The following is a 19,144-nucleotide window of genomic DNA, read 5'->3' on the forward strand; positions in this document are numbered from 1 at the left end:
TTTTGGTCCGATGCACCTTTTAATTTGTGTTGTTTGTTAACATTATAATGCATTAATCCTTGTATCCTTGCTTGAAAGATTGGTACTAAAGTAAAGAAAATACTCATCAGTAGTTAAATCTTAACTATTCACTGGTTAAATACAGTTATCACGAGATTAATCTGTTTGTTTCTTTTATTTTATTTTTTTTTATATATCTTAATTGTACATAATTTAGTTTAAGTTTCGTTAAGGTCGTTTTAACTTAAACAAAATACTGTTTTATCTGATAGGGCCTCATTGGGTCGTAGACATGGGCCTACTAATGATTTAAAAAAATCTTTAAAATGCTAGGCCTATAGTATTATGTTTTTACTGTAATACAGTAATAACTAAACCTCTGCCTACTGTAAAACATTTTTTGTGGACCTTGATCTTTGACTCTAGGCAGTAAAATAGTTAGTTGTGACCTTGACATATGACCTTTTCCCCTCAAATTCGACATAAATCATTGTGGCCAAATTTGAGAGAATCGGATAAAAACTGTGGCCTCCAGGCTGTTCACAGACACACACACACACACACAAACATACAGGGGTGAAAATATAACCTCCTTGGTTTTAAAAAAAAATAATCTGGCACAAGTTCGTATTTGTACTAAGTGTGTGAAGTAAGCTCGCAGTGTAGGAATTGTGTGTACGTCGTCACGCATTGGTGAGCAACCTTACCGAAGAGTCGATCGAGTCCGAAACGAACCGATGGAGGAACTACGGTACGGAAAAATATCGCCGACGGCGACAGTAGTAGTGTCGGTGTGTGGTGGTGATTTTGCAGCCAGTTGATATGCCTACTCTAGTGTGCCTATGCCTAGCCTCCTAGGCCTAGGCTAGCTACACTACTAGCTAGGTATCGTGTCGGTCTGATTATTTTGGCCGCCGTTTATGAACGCCTAAATTCATGAACTTTTATAATTTACTTACCATCGTCTTTGGGTGCAAGGGTTAGGCCAGTGGATTACTACAAACATCATCGTCTTTCAGCAAAAATCATCCCGATCGTATAAAACAAGTTTTTAGTTCGATATGGTTGAATGATTCCACAGCATCTTACGTCATGTTTCTAGCTAGCTACTCTTTCGGGTAGTCTGGCAAAGCGCGAACATTTGTAGTAAACATACTTTTTAAATAAATCGTAAAAAATATAATTAAAATATATTTAATTGTTTCTTTTGCCTATCTGGATAATGAAGTGCTTCTTCAACATACCAGACAAACAATTTTGGCAAATTTAAACCTAATACAGGTCAAATTAACAATTGAAGTGACGGTACCCTATCTCTTGTATGGTAACAACAGTGAAAACTCATGCGGTAGATTTTGCCATGCACTTGTGACGTCACAGCAATTTACGGCGACGGCTGTATGACGAGCGCATGCGGCGATATCCTAAAGCTCGCGATTGTTCTGAAATTATATGTACATTCCTAATACGTTGTAAAAATATGGTTCTCCATAAAGTTACCCTTTAAGCATGACAGTCCAGTTTTTTTACAAGACGAAGACTACTAATTTTACGCCGCTGAAATATAGAGGGCGGCAGACTGATTTTATTTAAAATATCATCAGATTTATAATTGGAGAATTATAGAGGGCGCCAGACCGATATTTTTAATTATCAGAGTAATTATTATTTTCCTGTATTTTATCTAGTTGAAACAGTGGACAAGCAGACAAGTTGACATTTTAAGTACGAATGTGTCTATTATGGACGCATTGTTTAATCTGCCATTTAATTACAGTACAAAACAGAAGAATATGAGTTGATGAACAAAGCAAACACAACAAAACCCAAAAATTAACTCTCTATCAAAAGGAATGATTGAAGTTAAAAAAACGTTTAGCTTTTTTCAATGAAAAAAAATGTTATCTGTCCTCTAAAAAAAAATATGTATAATTTAATAAAAAATAGCTAATAATAACAATAATAATTTGCATTACATTCGATTACGGTACAGATTTCAGAAATTTTTCTAGACATGAATACAAATTAGTTAACAATACCTATTAACGTTTGAAAACAAGGTTAGAATAATAATTTCAGAGTAGATTTTTATTTTAATTTAAAGTAAAAAGTAAAAAAACAGCTTTTCCATGATACTCTAACAAATAAGTGCAATACGACCCTCAAAATTGATAATGATTTAAGGATTCCAAACTTCATGGTATAATTTTTTTTTTCTTTTTCTGGTACATAAAAAAGGCAAAGATATAGAATATTCTGGTACCATATATAATAAACTCAAAAGCTCCACAAGAAAAATTTGGTTTTCTAAATTAAAGTTCATAATAATTGATGGGAAGTGTGAAACCGATACATTATATTGCTCAGGTGAGACTGAATTAATACACAAGTGTACAATAAGTTTAGTGAGAACACCCCTAAACAATAATAGAACAGTCATCATTTCTAAAATCATACACACGTTCTCATTCACAAAAAGAATGAAATTATCAAGTGTGAGACGACCCATTAATACTTTTAGGGATGCTTAAAAAGTGAGTTGACAAACACATAGTACAGTATACACTAACTATCTGGGTTGTTTCACATAATCGATAAAAACACTTCAGCAAATAATATTGGCATTACTGATTGTTTCTGTCTAGATGGAAGTATTTTTTTCTACAAATACAAATATTAAACATTGGAAGATAACTGAAACAATAGCGGCAAAACAAAGACAGCACCTCCATACAATTAAAGAAAACGTACGAAGATAGCATTGCAAAATTCAGGAGTTATTCATTAGTTGTTCTAAATATTACCATAGCAAATCTGAATAAATAAATATGTCTGGCCTAGATTGCATACTTGGGAATAACCTGATGCAAATTTTCACCTGTATGTAAATATATTGTTGAGTACATAATAAATTTGCATTTTAAGCCACATGCAAACACAGTAAAATAAACAGAATTGTATATTTTCAAAGACATCATTTTACAAATACACGCATTTCATTTTTCCAACAGTATGTGAAATAACTTTCAAATCAAAACAGTGTAAACATATCTACATAGTTATTTTGTTTAATCGATTAACAAAATTGTGTGTTAATAGCCTTACAAATATGCTTACATATTGATAAAGACTTCATCTATGAATGAAAACACATTGTGTGTTATAAAAACCTTTACAATAACAGTATACAGTAAATTATGCAAAACATTAATCTTGGATGTAGGAACACCTTTTGTAGTTGCATACGGTTTGAGGTTCATTAATATCAGTACAGTAACATTTGTAAATAAAAACTTGTGTACAAAAATTAGTCCTGGCAATGGTTGTAACATAAAAAAAGATTATTTTACATAGACCTTCTTAAACATGCATCATCAAGTAAATTTGTTTATATCATAATCACTGGTAAGAGAGCCAAAAACGTAGATTCATTGATTGTATTTGCATAACACGAGACGAGAGAACGAAACAATCTGGATATTACGATCCTCCACAGGACATTCCGCGTAAAGAGAGTTTTCCATCGCATCCACAAAACACAAATTTTGATTGTTTGCCTTCATGCACATAATATAATGATAAAACGATCTATTATAACGTTGTCAAGTTTTGCAATCAAAAATTCCCAATATATACAAAATTTATGGATGCATTGTGTATTTCATTATTCAAAATTACTTTAATGAAATGATTAGAGGAGGGATATCAGAGTTTATTAAATTCCTATAAGCTGACTTAGGCATCGTATACAAATTATTACAGAAATGCATCCAGACCGGTTTTTTAAATTGTCCCCAAACTGATAGCTCGTTCGAAAAACAGCAAGAACGAGAACCAACCTGGGTACATTTTTGTGGTATGAAATAATGTGTACATGCTGCCGTAATACAGTAGCACAGTTGTAGTTGTATTGCATCAAAAGTTTGAGGATTAAATTCTAGTTTACAAACAAATTTTTTGATAGTTGTTTTGTTTGTTATCTACTTAATCATGTTTGGTTAATAGTCAACTAGTATTACTACTGTACTACTAACTAGAAAATAGTTGCATTCAATCAAATTATTATTTAATTTATGTGGTAATACCACTTGAAATGTAACTGTCCTGTGTTTTCAAAATCATCTAATTTAGAATTTATTACTCCATGGTTGTTTTTTTTCCAAATAGCCTAGGATATTATTTAATCTAGTGTTAAATCAAACTACATGTGCTGCCTGTCCAGTTTTGTATTTGAGGTTGTGTTGTGTTACGTGGCCTAAAATAATCTAATCTATAGTGTTAAACAACTTACTGCGATACCTTCTTGCCTGTCGTGCGAGGTTGTGTTTTTTTTGCTAAATAGACTACGATATTCTTAAATCTACAGTGTAAAACCACTAGAAGATGCCTGTCCAGTCTTGTATGTGAGGTTGTGTTTCTTTGCTACCTTGCCTATGCTCCTACTTATGCCGTTAGCTGTTGGGTCTTGCTAAATCCTCCTCTTCCACGATTATTGTATCCTGGACGGGGCCCTTGACCACGACCTTGAAAGACAAACAAAATATATATTGTTTGAAGGTTTGCACGGCGAAATAAATATGTTGATATAACGTTTGCTGTACACCACGTATATAGTTCTGAAAAGAACTGTTGAGTTTTTCGATGTTTTAATCTTTGATCATCGACATTGAAAGAAAAGTCGAGAAACTTAACAGACAAAATATATATTGATTATTTTAAAACCATCATTGGGTTTGATCAAGCGCAGTGGTGTTCTGGTTGGTTATTGGAAATTCACATTAAAAATTCTTAGTATGTATGTGTTCTAAAGCCCTGTCTACACTATCAAACTAGTTGACAAAAAGTGTAATGTGCTCAAATATGGTAGTGATGTGCCCAAATATCCATATATGGACACATCACATTTTTTTGTAACATAAAGTGTGATAGTGTAGACAGAGCTTCTGTATAAACCCAAATTTCTGTTACCTCCTCTGGAGTTCCCACCACGTGGCATATTTGTACGTCTGTCAAACGGCTGGTAGCCATTATCCGGCAATGATCTGTACGTATTCGGGTACGAACCAGATGAGTGCATAGAGGTACTGGCTCCATTCCCTGCGCTGAATGTTACGTCAGATGCGCGAGGTTGAAATGTGCTTGTCATGTAGTTTTGTCGGTTAAATCCTAAAAAAAAAAAAAACAAGAAATCATGAATATTGTTTTAAGTTGATTTTACTAAGCGAATTTGTTCGCAGGAATTCATTGACAGAGAAAAAAGTTGCACTAACCTTTACACTACAAGAGTGAATAGCTGCGCTTTTCATGTTTATCTTGCGTCTGCTGAGCTTTGCTCATAAATGCATCATAGCTTATTTCCCGAGCTCTGATTGGTTGTGCAATTGTTCGCTTCGCAAAAAGTAGAAACAATTTGAACTACCACTATGCACAAACAAATTCTAGTCTAGTGGAAAATTGGCTTTATTGTGCAGCATTTTAGTAACTTAGAAATTGAGTGGGCAATTGTGACCTTTTTATTTTTTGACACAACTAGTTATATTTTCAGCCTCACCCCTATTATTTTGGGATCCATCACTATATCGAGTATTACCCCTATTATGTTGCTGTCCGCCTCCTCTGTTGTTGCGGTAACTAGCGTTCTGCACACTGCCACGGTTTCCACGATTACCACGGTTGTTACGATAGCCACCTTGCTGTTGGTACTGCTGGTAGCCCGAACCTGTAAACAATTTTTTATTACATTTTTTATTAAGGATCTTAGGAATGATGTTCATCAATTTTATCTGTCCACTCCTTGACAAAGAGATCAGTTTGTCATGTTATATTGCATGTCATTCTTTGGGGTTCCATATATATTATTATATTTATTAATCTTCTGTATCTTTCAATATGTGATAAAGTGACGCAAATAACTAGTATACTAATCATTACTATCTCTGACTTTTTTTTACTCTCTAAACAGACCCATTTACACTAGGACGATAACGATAAATATGCATTTTTTCTACATAAAACAAAAGATATCTAAACAGTTTTCATCATAGAACTATAGGATAGCCATCTATGCTGCCTTCAAATGACACATCCAATCAAATGACGTCATAATTAATAAGAGCAATAATATCGTGACGATACAATGATTTTATTATTCTTTTTGATCATGATGTCATTTGATTGGATTTTAAAAAATTGTATTTTTTATCAAAGACAGAATAAATGGTTATTCTACAGTTTTAGAATAAAAACTTTTCAAATTCTTTTATTTCATGTAAGAAAAATGTAAGTTTATCCATTTATCGTCGACCGTTATTGTACTAGTGTGTCGCAGCTTTTAGGTTTGATGTTTCATTATTGACTTGTATGTTTGGTGTCCGCATGTTGCGCTAGAATTTAAATGATGTCATACTTACCAGATACATCTGAACTTGCCGATGACAGATCCGGTGTTCGGCTGGCCGATCCATACGATTCTGAGCCAGAGCTCTGGTAGGCATCTTGTCCTTGAGTTACTGCTGTTGCGACTGGAGGCGAGGACTGCATCTGATACGATATGCTCGATTGAAAAGGAGGTGCGCTTGCGTTCATTGTTGATTTTGGTATGCTGGCACTAGATGGCGTTGTGACCTGTGTGCTGACCTGGGATGCATCGGTGGGCATAGCGATCATCTGCGGATCTTGCATGGACATAGCACCACTGGACAGCTGACCTTGTGTTAATGGTTCTTGTTGGAAAGCTGAATCTGCGATCTGGTCTAATGAAACATGAAATTCAGAGTTTAATTTCTTATTCAAAATAAATGAAACTGCTTAATGTGTATTTACATAGAATTTCACAACAAATTTTAAAAAAAATCAACAATAAGCCAGTTATGTGGCAAATATAATCATCATACTCACTTGAATATTGCGAGGAGTTGCCAAGTTGTTGGGAGTAATCGGAAGCAGTGGTCAGTCTTGAGTTACTATACTGGTCTGCAGATTGACTATACTGGTCAGTGGATGCATTGTACTGGTCAGCCCCTGAAGCATAGTGGTCACTGGTACTATATTGGTCAGTTGCCAGATTAGACTGGTTGTATGAGGAGCTAGTGTGGGTTGACGTATTGCTTTGGAGTACTGAATCCTTGTCCTAAAGGGTAGACAAAAAATACACATGTATATAGTCAGAGGATCGAGTTATATGGTTTGATAATCACAATCAGAAAGAAATGGGTTTTAAAACCTTTTTCTCATTTTTATGTCAGCATTTCTTTGTTTACACTATCAAACTTTATGTGACAAAGAAATGCGATGTGCCCATATATGACAACAATTGTGTCAACAAAATTGTTAGAATCTCCTTTGACTTACCACGTTATAGCTTTGTTCTGTAGACGATTGCGAAGGAATTGACGGTAAACCTTGAAGGTGGTGTTGGTCCAGTACCTGTCCTTGCTGCAGTGTTTGCTGTGTATGTTCCATCATGGATGGGTCTGTAAACAATTACAGCAAATTAAAATCACACTGTAATTAAGGGTTTTGAGCAGCAAGGGCGCTCAACCAATAGCTTAAGGGGCCCCAGAGCATAAGCAGCCACAAAACTAACCAACATTGGAGGGCTATTTAGGAGTGCTAAACTCAGAGCTACACACCCTTTACCCAGTGGCGCAACGGCTCTGAGCACTCACTGGCTAAACCCAGGAGCCCTATAGCTTAAGGGGCTCGAGAGCATAAGCAGCCACAATGCAAATACCCAACATTGGAGGGCTATTTAGGAGTGCTAAACTCAGAGCTACAGGGGCCACAGGGCATGAGCAGCCCCAATGCAACTACCCAGAGTTGGAGGGCTCTAAGTGCTAAACCAGAGGCCTTTTCCCCCTGTATGTAAATGCTTTGGAACAGCATCAAGTCAAAATATTACTGCAATTTGTAATTGATGTGGGAAAAAGATTAAAATTTACCTGATGATCCGTAGCTCAGCTGTTGAGAACGAAAAGATTGTGAATGCTGAGAAACAGAGACGACAGCGGGATCCACTAGATGCGGTGCTGAAGAAAGAAATCAACATGTTATTGTTGTTAAGTTATTGTACAAGTTTTTCTAATAATTTTATTGTTATTTATGTGGATTTTATTGATCCCCATGTGAGATTTTTCGTGTTGATTTTGTTGTTTTTCGTGTTGATTTTGTTGATTTTTGTGTTGATTTTGTTGTTTTGTCCTATGGAATTTGTTGTTGTTTATATTTTATTGTTTTTCATTTGATTTTGATATTTTTCTATGTCGATTTTGTCATTTATATATCTCTTCACTCACATTCAAAGTCGATAGGATCCTGGACAAAACTGAAACTGCCTTGCACCGATTTCAAGACCTCATCCAAATTGCGAGTCTTCGTCTCGACTGGGAAATCAATAGGTTCAGAAGGTGCAGCTGTTTCTGGGTGTACTGGCAACGACTCAGCTTCTGCTTTCATTGCAATTTCTGGCTGTAGTGAGGTTGGTATCTATGTACAAAATGAACATTATATATTAATTATCTCATTAATTAATAGTATTAAAAGTAAGTGTTATTTTTCATTATTAATTGGCTGTACTTATAAATAACCCCTGTTACATATTTTATAATATTGTTTTTTATTTTTGTAAATGATTGTTAGTTCTGTAATCTACGTTATTATGGTTATCATTATTATGGCTAAAAAAATTATCATGATTGATTGTTCAAATAAAAGTTTACAAGTTCAACATAACAACACAGTTAACACATCTGCAGTGGGACTATTGTTTAGGACTAATATTATGTACAAAATCAACACAGTGAATAGGCAAGATTTTGACTTTGTTGTAATTAGTGTAGTATAGTTATACTATTTATGTTTACAATTTTATATGGTTGACCAGTATGTGCCATATTTCATAGCCCCAAATTGAAATAATTATTTTAAGAAAATAAAGAGCAAAACAATTCCGAGTCAACTTACTTCCGATGCGTCTTGAGATGGAAGCGTCTCTGTGTTTGTCAAGTATTCGTCAGTTTTCAAGTCTGTTTCTAAATTTCAAAAAATGATTAAAACATATAATAAAATTACCAAACATAGCAAAAAACAAAACTCTAGCTTTGACCTGAGAGTTACTATTAAACCAAACAGGAAGTCTGGTTTCATGCAAGTTTAATAATACTAATAAAGGCCAATTTACACAGAGGAGCGGTAACAGTAATAAAAATATAGAATCTATGTTATTCCTTATGACCACTAGGGCAAAACGGACAGCGGTTTTAACTCATGATAGATACATATGCTACATGGTTTTCCCACTTACCGTTGTCTGTGTAAATTGGCTTAAATTGTAGTCTTATATAGCACCTTAAACAATGTTTCTAAGCGCTTTACAAACAAAAATGAACCATAAAATATCCAAAGATAACCAAAAAATGAAGAAGAAGCAGAGGAACCATTTACACAGCTCCATTCTCCAGCAGTTTGAAGCCCCAAATGAGACCTCGCAGGCACAGTATTCACTGATGCTCAGTTTACTGTAGATCTTCTATACCATGGTTGAAAGTGCTTACCCAAAATGTTGGTACTTCTCTTATTTTACCATGGCGTTCTACCATCTTTCACATCTAATTGTACTCACCCGTTTCTTCTGGTTCCTCTTCCGTGACCTCGGGCATGTTGTCCAAGTAGCCGCTATCTTCGATTCTCTGTATCAATGCATTTAATTCTTTGTCTGCAAATTATGGTTAAGGACATTTTAAGTAATTTTATTTAAAATCAAACAACATTGCGTTTTTCCATCCAGAGGCTTTTCAATAAAGGTAAAGGTTAGTTTGGTCTTCAAGCTTAACTGGAAACTGAGGAAATTTGGATTAGACCCTCCACGGACCCACAGCAGCCAGCAGTGTAGAGCCTACCAAATCAACACACCGGGAGACGATCACCTACTCATTTCAAATAGTGTACCAAGTTCTTTAACGTGCACAATATGTACAAGTAACATCGTGCTTCCGATTCCTAGTGGATTTTAAGTCAGATGGCACGATACAGAGAGGTTCTAGTTTGCAGAAAATTGAAAGAGCTGTAATATGAAAACTTTGGGCTGTGATAATTAACGTAATCAGTATAACAAAGGATACATGTTGTTCCGCAAACTTTGGTCTCATCCCCTCGTACGTATTTGCCTAAATGCTCACTAGCAGCAACCCTTTTCTTCTCGTAACTAAATGTAAAAAGATAAAAATTAATTAAACTTAATTCACAAACGTACATAGCTTTTGTACATTAATTATTCGTAGTCAGTCACATTTACTGGTAGATAGTAATTAAGGGATCATGGGCTATGAAATGTCTTCCTTGACAAATTCTGTTGACCCACTTTCCAATGTTTCTTAACTATTAATTGCACCGAGGAAGGATAAGCGTTATCTGTAAGCTCTGCGATTTCTGTCCCGGCCGTTTTACTCTCTACCATTTTGATTTAGGCTTTTGCTTACTTTATTATCTCCATTGAGATCTAGCCAGATACCCACAGCATTGTCATTTTATCAGTAATTTGCCTTTTCATTATTACTTGCCTTTCCTTTGGTATGCTTTCATCCTCCTCTTCTCTTGATGGACATGCAAGCTTATACAACTCATCTAGGTATGTTAGCTCTTTTTCACTCAATACCTACAAAATTAATTTAATAATGCAAGGGATGCAAGTATGTAGGTCTAAAGATTCGATTTTCCTGTTATTACTCGGTAGAGCGCCAATTAAATGCTGTTAAACCTGTTTTAACATTAATTTGGATAATAATGGTAAAGAAAGTAAAGAGTACAAAGTATGTATAAAAATAATCTGGGGTTCAGTATAACACCTTCGGTGGGAAACCTCTATTAAGGGGACACTTTGCCGCGAAACGAACGTGGAACAATATATGTATGACTAACCCCTATTCAGGGCACACCCCTATTAAGGGGACACTTTGCCGCGAAACGAACGAGGAACAATATATGTACCACTAACCCCTATTCAGGGCACACGCCTATTAAGGGGACACTTTGCTGTGTCGCGAAGGTGCTGATTAATAGGAGCTCTACTGTAGCCACTAACTGTAGTGACTAACTGTAGCCACCATATATTTAACTTACAATAGCTCCATTTGTTCCTGCCTCAAAATCTGCTCTAACATGTGTCTGGCCCATGTTGTCTAACACATTCTGTAGCAACAAAATTGTCTGTATTGTTTTCTGTTCCTGTTCTTGTCTCAACACCAACTCTCGTTTCACTCTCTTCTTCTCCAATTTTGCATACTGTTGTTCAGAAATAATTGAATTAAAATTTGTAATGAATTTACTTGCAAGATAATTAAATGTAGAAAACTAGAATTATCTGGCTTTTAAAAAAAACCAGACATTTGGAGAATGGTAATGTTGGATCGGCCTACGAACTTCCAGTTTATTTCTTTAAGGATGGCCTGCAATACAAGATCTTTAATCTTTTGGTCTTTCCTACAGTACCATCATATTTACATTAAAAAAATTATTGATTGTATTGTACAATTTGATTATGACGGCAACTAAGGTGAACTTTGACCTGAACAAAACATGTAATGGACAATCTATTTTTGGAAGTCTAAATACAGTAGAATAGAATGCAGTGCATTAAAATACAGTAGTTAGACAAGGATTTGATGGTTATCGTACAGCTACATTAGCCTCATTCACTATGTTAGGCAAGACGAATATTTTGGTACATGTGTCGCATCTTAGCTATATAATAAGACGATTTTCATGCTACAAAAGCCATCTTGCAGAGATGACAAACAGCTGTGACCAGCCGAGCATAAAAAGCAATGTAGGTCAATCTTTTAAGAACATTTTACAGTAATTTTTTTTCGGATACGACCCTCCGATATGAACGTACATCTGAAGCCATGGACTGGAAGGTCTTGTTAAGTTCTTTAGCAAACTCCAGGTTACCAAGCACCTCATCGTAATGTTTCAGTGATTGCCGTTGATCATCGTTCAACTCTTTCCCAGATTTTACTAGATCTCTGTAACCCTCAAGTTTACCCTGTGAATTAAAAACATTTTTTTAAACTTTACCATTAAAAATAGAATAGACAAACGTTTATTTATATAGATTGATCACTTAGAGGTGAGTCACCAGAAGGTCATGTTTCCATAAAAAAAACATTCAGCTCATTAAATAAAATCCAACCAACTGGTTTCTAAAAAGAACACTGTAATATTAAATACATTATGAAACAAATCAACAAATAGGCCTACTAGATATTTCAATCAATAATATTATAAATATATTTAAATTCAGTATATTAACATATTTCCCAGACACAGCAAATGTATACTTCTGTACCTGCATAATAGGCCTAGGCTACAGGATGGCAAAACACCTACCTAAAAGAAAGCAGCGATAGCGCCTAACTGACCACAACGGAGAGCCTACCTAGCCTACTCTCTAGGCCTACAGCCTATCATTCTTCCGGTTTCTCAACTTATAATTTTACGAATATTTAACATATAAACTATTAAAAAAAATACCTTCTTTTTCTCTATATTTCTAATCTTCTTTTCCACCACAAGTAGGACCTGTTTCATGTGGTCCTGACTTTCTATGGTGGAAAATTGTGTAGCAACTTTATTCGAAGCTGAAGGCATAGTTTCCATACAAAGCAGTGCTATATCACCGCTACAGTTTTCACGTGGGGTATCCCAGCCTTTAATTACCCGAATCCAAGAGAGTAAAGAAATATGTCACCCACAATGCATCAAGTAAGGATTTATTATTATATTAAGTTAAATTCATTTTTATTTTTTTTAAATATAAAATGGCAATTATTAAGCATTGCTAATAGTTAATTTTTGAAAACAATGAATTTGTTGGTGGAGAAGTAGGATAATAGTAGGATATTTTAGGAAATGAGCTTTCATTTTAAGCATATATACAGATTAAGGTAAATGATGACGTAATCGAACGAATTTCAAAGACCACACACTCCACACCACCACTAGTAAATCCAACGCCACGACCACGCACACCGGTACTGTAGGTGCACCCCCAAAACTATAATAACTGGTGTTGATAAAAGTAACTGTTTAACTTTATTTTTTATCATAACCTATTATAACAAATGTATTCTACTGAATGTATACACTGGAAGTTCAGGGGAATTTTCTAGAACGCTGATCTTTGTACATAAAGCATATCTGGTTGGTGGCGCTATATTTAAAAATGACCATTCCCAAATTATATCGGGATTGTAGTATCCACCCTACTCATAGACAAATAAATCACATTGTGAAACCTGTTCTTTTCAATTATTTTATTTCAGAAAAAAATACTTAAAAAGTATTTTATACAAATTTTAAATCTTTTAAATATTCGTATTTTACATTTTGGATTTTTAAATTTTAATCTACTCTCTTTTTAGTAGGCCTATAAGTAGTCTGTTTCTCTGTGTTTCTGGACCCCGATGGAAATAAGTATTTTACTTGTTGGGATATCCTTTTAACTCGAGTCTGTTGTACTGATTTTTAATTATTTACATGTTTTTATTGTATGTATCTGTGTTGAATCAGTTAATAAAGAAATCAATCAATCAAATCAATACCGTACGAAGTACATTTAAATTATGTAGCATCTTTCAAAGGATTTTCCGGTATTATTCTACGGTGACTATATGTACATTTTGTGACAAAATAAAAATAAATAAATACCATTTAAGACTATGTTCAAGAACAACAGGATCATAGGGCTATACTTGTTAATCCACCATGATTCGTTATAAAATTGGTTGTAGGGGTATCCGTATAGTTGTAACATCAAATTGTATTTGGAGGTGATGGTTTAGATAAAAACCGGAAAATAATATTTTTCCTCGATTTCTTATCAAGCCATGTAGGCCTACTAAATTGTAGGCTATTTTCACAAAATTGTTCTTATTTGAAGGCCTGTAATCTGGTAACGTATCAGGGGCTTTTGTTAAAGTTGCGGCACACTGTTCCGTGATGTCTAGGCCTATGTTTACCCATCAAATAATTAGAGAGAGGTACTCTGTTCCTGGGTGGTCGAACGATCCACTCGACGCCCGAGCACCACCCGATCCCGACAACGGAAAGTCTTACAGAACCCTTGCTTGTAATCAGGGAATTTGTATGCGTAAACGAACGGATTAGCTACCATATTAAATAAATATAAAACTATAGAAACCATTATGTAATAACTTAATTTACCAGATGTTGACACTACTGCTAACGAGAGATACAATAACATTGAAGGGCTCAAACAAATTATGTAAATCAAAGTAGTTATCAAAACAGTAATTGTAAAGTTTCGTTCCATTTGGTTGTTTTGTTTTTGATTTGTTGATGATTCTGCATCCGTTTGTTGAGTCCTTGTTAACTCTTTCCGCGTTTTTAACTGTTCACATAATGCAACATAAACACGATGATAACAATACAACATTATAGAAATAGGAATTATTCCTGTTCCGAATAATAGTATAACTCCTGTGCTTATGGCGATATTTTTGTCTTCAAACGATATTTTACATTTTCCTTCTTCGTTTATACCCAAAACAATAGCAAAATAAAAGCTCGTAAGAAAAGAAGAAACAAATGGAATGCTTAATCGTGGTAGCAAACTCTTATTTTGGTTACCCCTTGCCCAGTATTTAAATGGGTGGACCACTGCAATGTACCTCTCAACAGATATCAAGACAAGATTATGTGACGATGCAAATATGATAAAATAGAAAATTGCACCCGATTTGCAAGCGATTGTTGTTTTTAAATCTACAAATGAAAACACAACGAAGGAACCACACCCTAGCATATCTATCACAGCTTGCTGCAACACTAGAGTAAAGGCGAAGGATCTTGTATGTATCTTGCAGTTGATAAAAACAATAATCACCGTCAGGTTAGCAAGAACTCCAATGATAGCCAAAATTGGTGCAATGACACGTGATGGACTTATCGTTGAAGATGATGTTTCCGTTGTATTCATGTCAGAACTGTATCCTTCATCTATATACAAAAAAAAATGTTTAAAGAATATGTTCAAAATAAGTTACAAATGCCAAAACAAAAGTTACTTGATACGTTGACGAAATGAATCCATCGGATCGGATTCATTTCGTCAACGGAATGATCAATTTGGTAATTTTTTGGAAAACTGAATCTTTATTTTTGTAAAGATTAATATAAACTATAATCGCTTCTTCAATTACTTTTATTATAGTATTAAAAGGACAAGTTTTAGAAACTATTCGCAAAATTAAAAATGGAGGAAAGGAAAAGGTGTTTAATTTACTTGATTACAACTTGAACTGTTCCTGAAAGATGTACTTTAAACAATGATTGAGTTTAGAAAAACATACACTGACTAATAACTACAATGACTAATGACTTCATATAGAAAGTAGAATCATTTAAAGAGGTATTGTTCCCAAAAACATGAAAAATAAAGATTAATTAAATCAGACCTTGAATATTTTATTTTGTAGTTTTAATAAAGTTAATCACTTCCATAGAAAAAAAATCATGTTTTCACTTATAAAATGACAAAATAATGGTTAAATTCAACCAAAAATCCAATGGTTGGCAGCCAATTTGACCTTTTATTGCTTTAAATTACATTTTTTCAGGTAAATACATTTTTTTTCGATCCAATTTTTGGTCAAAGTGGATAACTATTATGTTACATTAAAATGGAATATTCAACAAAAAATGTTTTAAGAATTATTTTTTCAGGGGGACAATACTGTACATCTTTAAGTTATTTTGGATTCGATATATTAGTACAGTAGAAATTACAAACTACGTGCCTACCTTGCTCATTCACATCGTTGCTGCTGTGGCAAACTGCAACAAAGATGGCGAAAGAACTAAATGGTAACCAAGGAAACCGAATCCGCATACTGACTTGTCTTTTATAATTATCCGTTTTCATTTACATCTGAAGAAAAACAAATGTAATACTGTGATTTACATGTGAGTCATATAGCCGAGCGGTTAAGGCAGGGGCGCCGTTTACCGTACCTAAAGAGCCAACAACAACATCGGCAAGGGTTCGAGGCCGACTCGCTCCTAGTTCTGGTGGTGGAACAAGTCTTCTCGGATAAGGACTATAAACCGTAGGTCCAGTGTACACAGTTATAACCTGTGTGTACTTTAAAGAACCCAGTTCATTATTCGAAAAAGAGTAGGGGGTTACCCCGGTGAACTGGTTCACACAATAGCCCCTGTATCAGGGGGATTACCACCTATCTGATAGGACAGTGATTAATTCACTATTGGTAATCCTTGGCCACATTGCCTAAAGACATAAAATAAATAAATAAAAATGTTACTTGACTGTTGTTTAATTTACACTGTTAACGTTGTAACATCTGACATCAGTTCTAGCAGTATTGTAATCATCCTAACTTCCTGGACTTAGAAAGTTTCACTTTATTCACAATTATTTAATTAATTTATTTGCATTCCGATTGTAAAGTTTGTTTTACATATACGGTCTCCTAAAACTTAGACAGTCTTTCCTACGCACACTACTGTACTAACGGCTAGAAGTTGACAATAAAACAAATTAGACTAAACAATCATTTCCAAATTACCGTGTACAGTCTGGTGTGACATAACTATAACTATTCATTCATTCATCTTTTATTTCGGAAAAAAAAAGAAATTCTCCATAGCTCAAGAACAAATAAGTGTCTACATTACAATAAATATAAAGGAAACAAAAATATATATATATATATATAAATCCAAAGGCAAATTACTGAAAAATGACAATGCTGTGGGTATCAGTGGCTGGATCTCAATGGAGATACAAAAAAAGCGCGAAAAGCTAAATCAAAACGATAAGTAAAACAGCCAGAAAAGTTAGCAGAGCTTTCGGGCAACACTATAGCCCTTCATCAGTGCAAGTGATATATATATATATAGATATATAAAAAAAAAACCTACACCACATAGTCACGTGGTTAAAACAATAGCTTCATTCATCTACCATGTAGATTGGATGAAGGAAGAGAAAATTCATGAATACAGTTTGTGACAAACTATTGGTATTATACTTACTTAATGTAGAACATGCAGGCCTACTGCAATTTTCCATCTAATGATTTAATTGCAAAATGACCATTTATTGCTTATTATTTAACTCTTACAACAGGATTTCAACAACTATTTCAGTATCGCTTTCTATACGCAGAACGAGGAAACTGGAAACTACTTCCTTAAAGCTATTCTTAATAGGCCTATCAACCATTCCACTTTCTCTTTAAATGTAAATAACTGTATGTCTTTGTAATTATTGGTTTTATTTATCGGAACTAGGCCTGGCCTACTGACCATAACCATCTTCAAGAATTTTAGCGTGTCTCTCATTGTTTCAACATTATTAACATTTTCGTTTTGATGATCAACTAAGAATAAAATGGCAAAACTTAAGTTTTCACTCGAGCTTTCACTGGTTGATTCATCGACACATATAAAGGGTCTTTCACCCTGTTCCGGCACAGTTCCGGCACGGCGAATCGAACGTCAATAGAGAGGTTTCGCAATCTTACGAATACGATAACGAAAACGGATACGTCACGCACACGTATTCGTTTTCGTAAGCCAGTAAAAATCTGTTTCGCACGGCAACGAAATATTGAGGGCGTCGTCCAAAATATGACTGCGGTAAATTTGAGCGAAGCGCAGGTACGTGTTGCTTTGTGCTTGGCTGCCTAGGCCTAGCGTAACATCAAAGCGAGTGAGGACTTTAAAAACTGCTATTTATAAAAATTGACCTGGCATTTTAGTAAATTACTTTAGTAAATTACTTTCAATAAATCTATAATTATATTATAATCATGAATCATTCCTGATTCAAACGCAAAATGTGCAAAATAGATCAAAAACTATACTATAATAGTTACGAATATGACTGGTGATTTTTGTCAACAGGAATACGCTTTACGAATATGAAGTGGGGATCAGCTCAAAAGTTTCACAAATGTGTGACGTATCCGTTTTCGTTATCGTATTCGTAAGGTTGCGAAACCTCCCTAATGTTTCGTTTTCACGACGCTATGCGCCAATCGATAATGAACATTCGATTGGATTTTCCGGAACCGTGCCGGAACAGGTGTGAAAGATCCTTTAATCACGAGTGTAAGGAGAAGACCCCTCGGCAATCCCTTCTGGATGTTCTAATACAGATGGCGCTATACCAACTACAAGGTTTCTTGGTAACGTTTTCCAAGCTACATTGACTAACTCATGATTAATACTATATACAGAGAACAACATGAACCTTTTCGCTAATGTTTCAACACTGTTTTATTCTCTTTGCTATAGGCCTAGTGGCTTTTTAAAATTATATATTGCCGGCAATTACCTATTGTAAGCGAAGTAATCATTATACATCAAAAGCTCACTGCCTAAACCTATTAATGATAGGTTCATGCATAAACTACTAATTGTACCGATATACAAATCATTATATTCAGCAGAGTTCAATATTACTTACCAAAAGCTCCGTCTACACCGGGCGTCTACACTATCAAACTATAGTTTGATTTAAAAAAAGTGCCTAAATATGGTGATATGACATCATCATATCCATATGGGTACATCACATTTTTGTAGACAAGGCTCAGATTGAAAACTGTTCGTTTTCTACTAACTACATTTTTTATTTCTCCATTAAATCTGAAATGCTCCAAACTATCTTTAAAAAGTTACCATTAATGTATTTATTGCGTTGCTATTTTACTAATTTCAGCTACAATACCGCAAATTACTGTAAATCAACGAAAGAAGACCTCTGGATTCACAGAAATGACACTTTTTTTGTTAAATTATTTCAGCCTTATCAATATTATTTTAAAAACCATTTTGTACATAAATTCCACATGCTAATTGCCTTTTGTATAATGTACAAAACATTTGTGATTTTTGTCCCCATCAAACTTCCGTTACTGTGGTCTGATCTATAGTTTACCCATCAAATAATTAGAGACTCTGTTCCTGGGTGGTCGAACGATCCACTCGACGGCCCAGTACCACCCGATCCCGACAACAGAACGTCTTACAGAACCCTTGCTTGTAATCGGCGAGTTTATATGCGTAAACGAACGGACTAGCTACCATATTGCATAAC

The 19,144-nt window shown here is 34.7% G+C and overlaps 2 protein-coding genes across 4 annotated transcripts; both read right to left on the reverse strand.

The window, feature by feature from the left end:
• Nucleotides 1-1,719: 1,719 nt before the first annotated feature.
• Nucleotides 1,720-12,711, reverse strand: LOC144847340 (uncharacterized). 2 transcript variants are annotated; one of them, XM_078703635.1, is made up of 15 exons: nt 12,529-12,711; nt 11,891-12,040; nt 11,116-11,277; nt 10,557-10,651; nt 10,119-10,201; nt 9,620-9,712; nt 8,962-9,029; nt 8,295-8,484; nt 7,941-8,027; nt 7,351-7,472; nt 6,898-7,129; nt 6,411-6,752; nt 5,591-5,719; nt 4,969-5,166; nt 1,720-4,523 (listed from the first exon to the last, which is right to left on the reverse strand). In XM_078703635.1, the coding sequence occupies exons 1-15, from the start codon at nt 12,652-12,654 to the stop codon at nt 4,444-4,446; spliced, it is 2,157 nt and encodes a 718-aa protein (XP_078559761.1). In that variant the 5' UTR covers nt 12,655-12,711; the 3' UTR covers nt 1,720-4,443. The 2 variants fall into 2 exon arrangements, with proteins under 2 accessions (XP_078559761.1, XP_078559760.1); XM_078703634.1 differs by having other exon boundaries at nt 5,552-5,719.
• A 1,304-nt stretch (nt 12,712-14,015) lies between these two features.
• Nucleotides 14,016-18,154, reverse strand: LOC144848051 (kappa-type opioid receptor-like). Of its 2 annotated transcripts, XM_078704718.1 has the most exons (4): nt 18,069-18,154; nt 17,446-17,559; nt 15,820-15,946; nt 14,016-15,015 (listed from the first exon to the last, which is right to left on the reverse strand). In XM_078704718.1, exons 3-4 carry the CDS (start codon nt 15,938-15,940, stop codon nt 14,027-14,029), a joined length of 1,110 nt encoding a protein of 369 aa, XP_078560844.1. In that variant the 5' UTR covers nt 15,941-15,946; nt 17,446-17,559; nt 18,069-18,154; the 3' UTR covers nt 14,016-14,026. The 2 variants fall into 2 exon arrangements, with proteins under 2 accessions (XP_078560844.1, XP_078560845.1); XM_078704719.1 differs by lacking the exons at nt 17,446-17,559; nt 18,069-18,154 and adding an exon at nt 16,605-16,636.
• Nucleotides 18,155-19,144: the final 990 nt, after the last annotated feature.

This window comes from Antedon bifida, chromosome 7 (assembly GCF_963402885.1).
Source record: "Antedon bifida chromosome 7, ecAntBifi1.1, whole genome shotgun sequence".
NCBI classification, from domain to species: Eukaryota; Metazoa; Echinodermata; class Crinoidea; order Comatulida; family Antedonidae; genus Antedon; species Antedon bifida.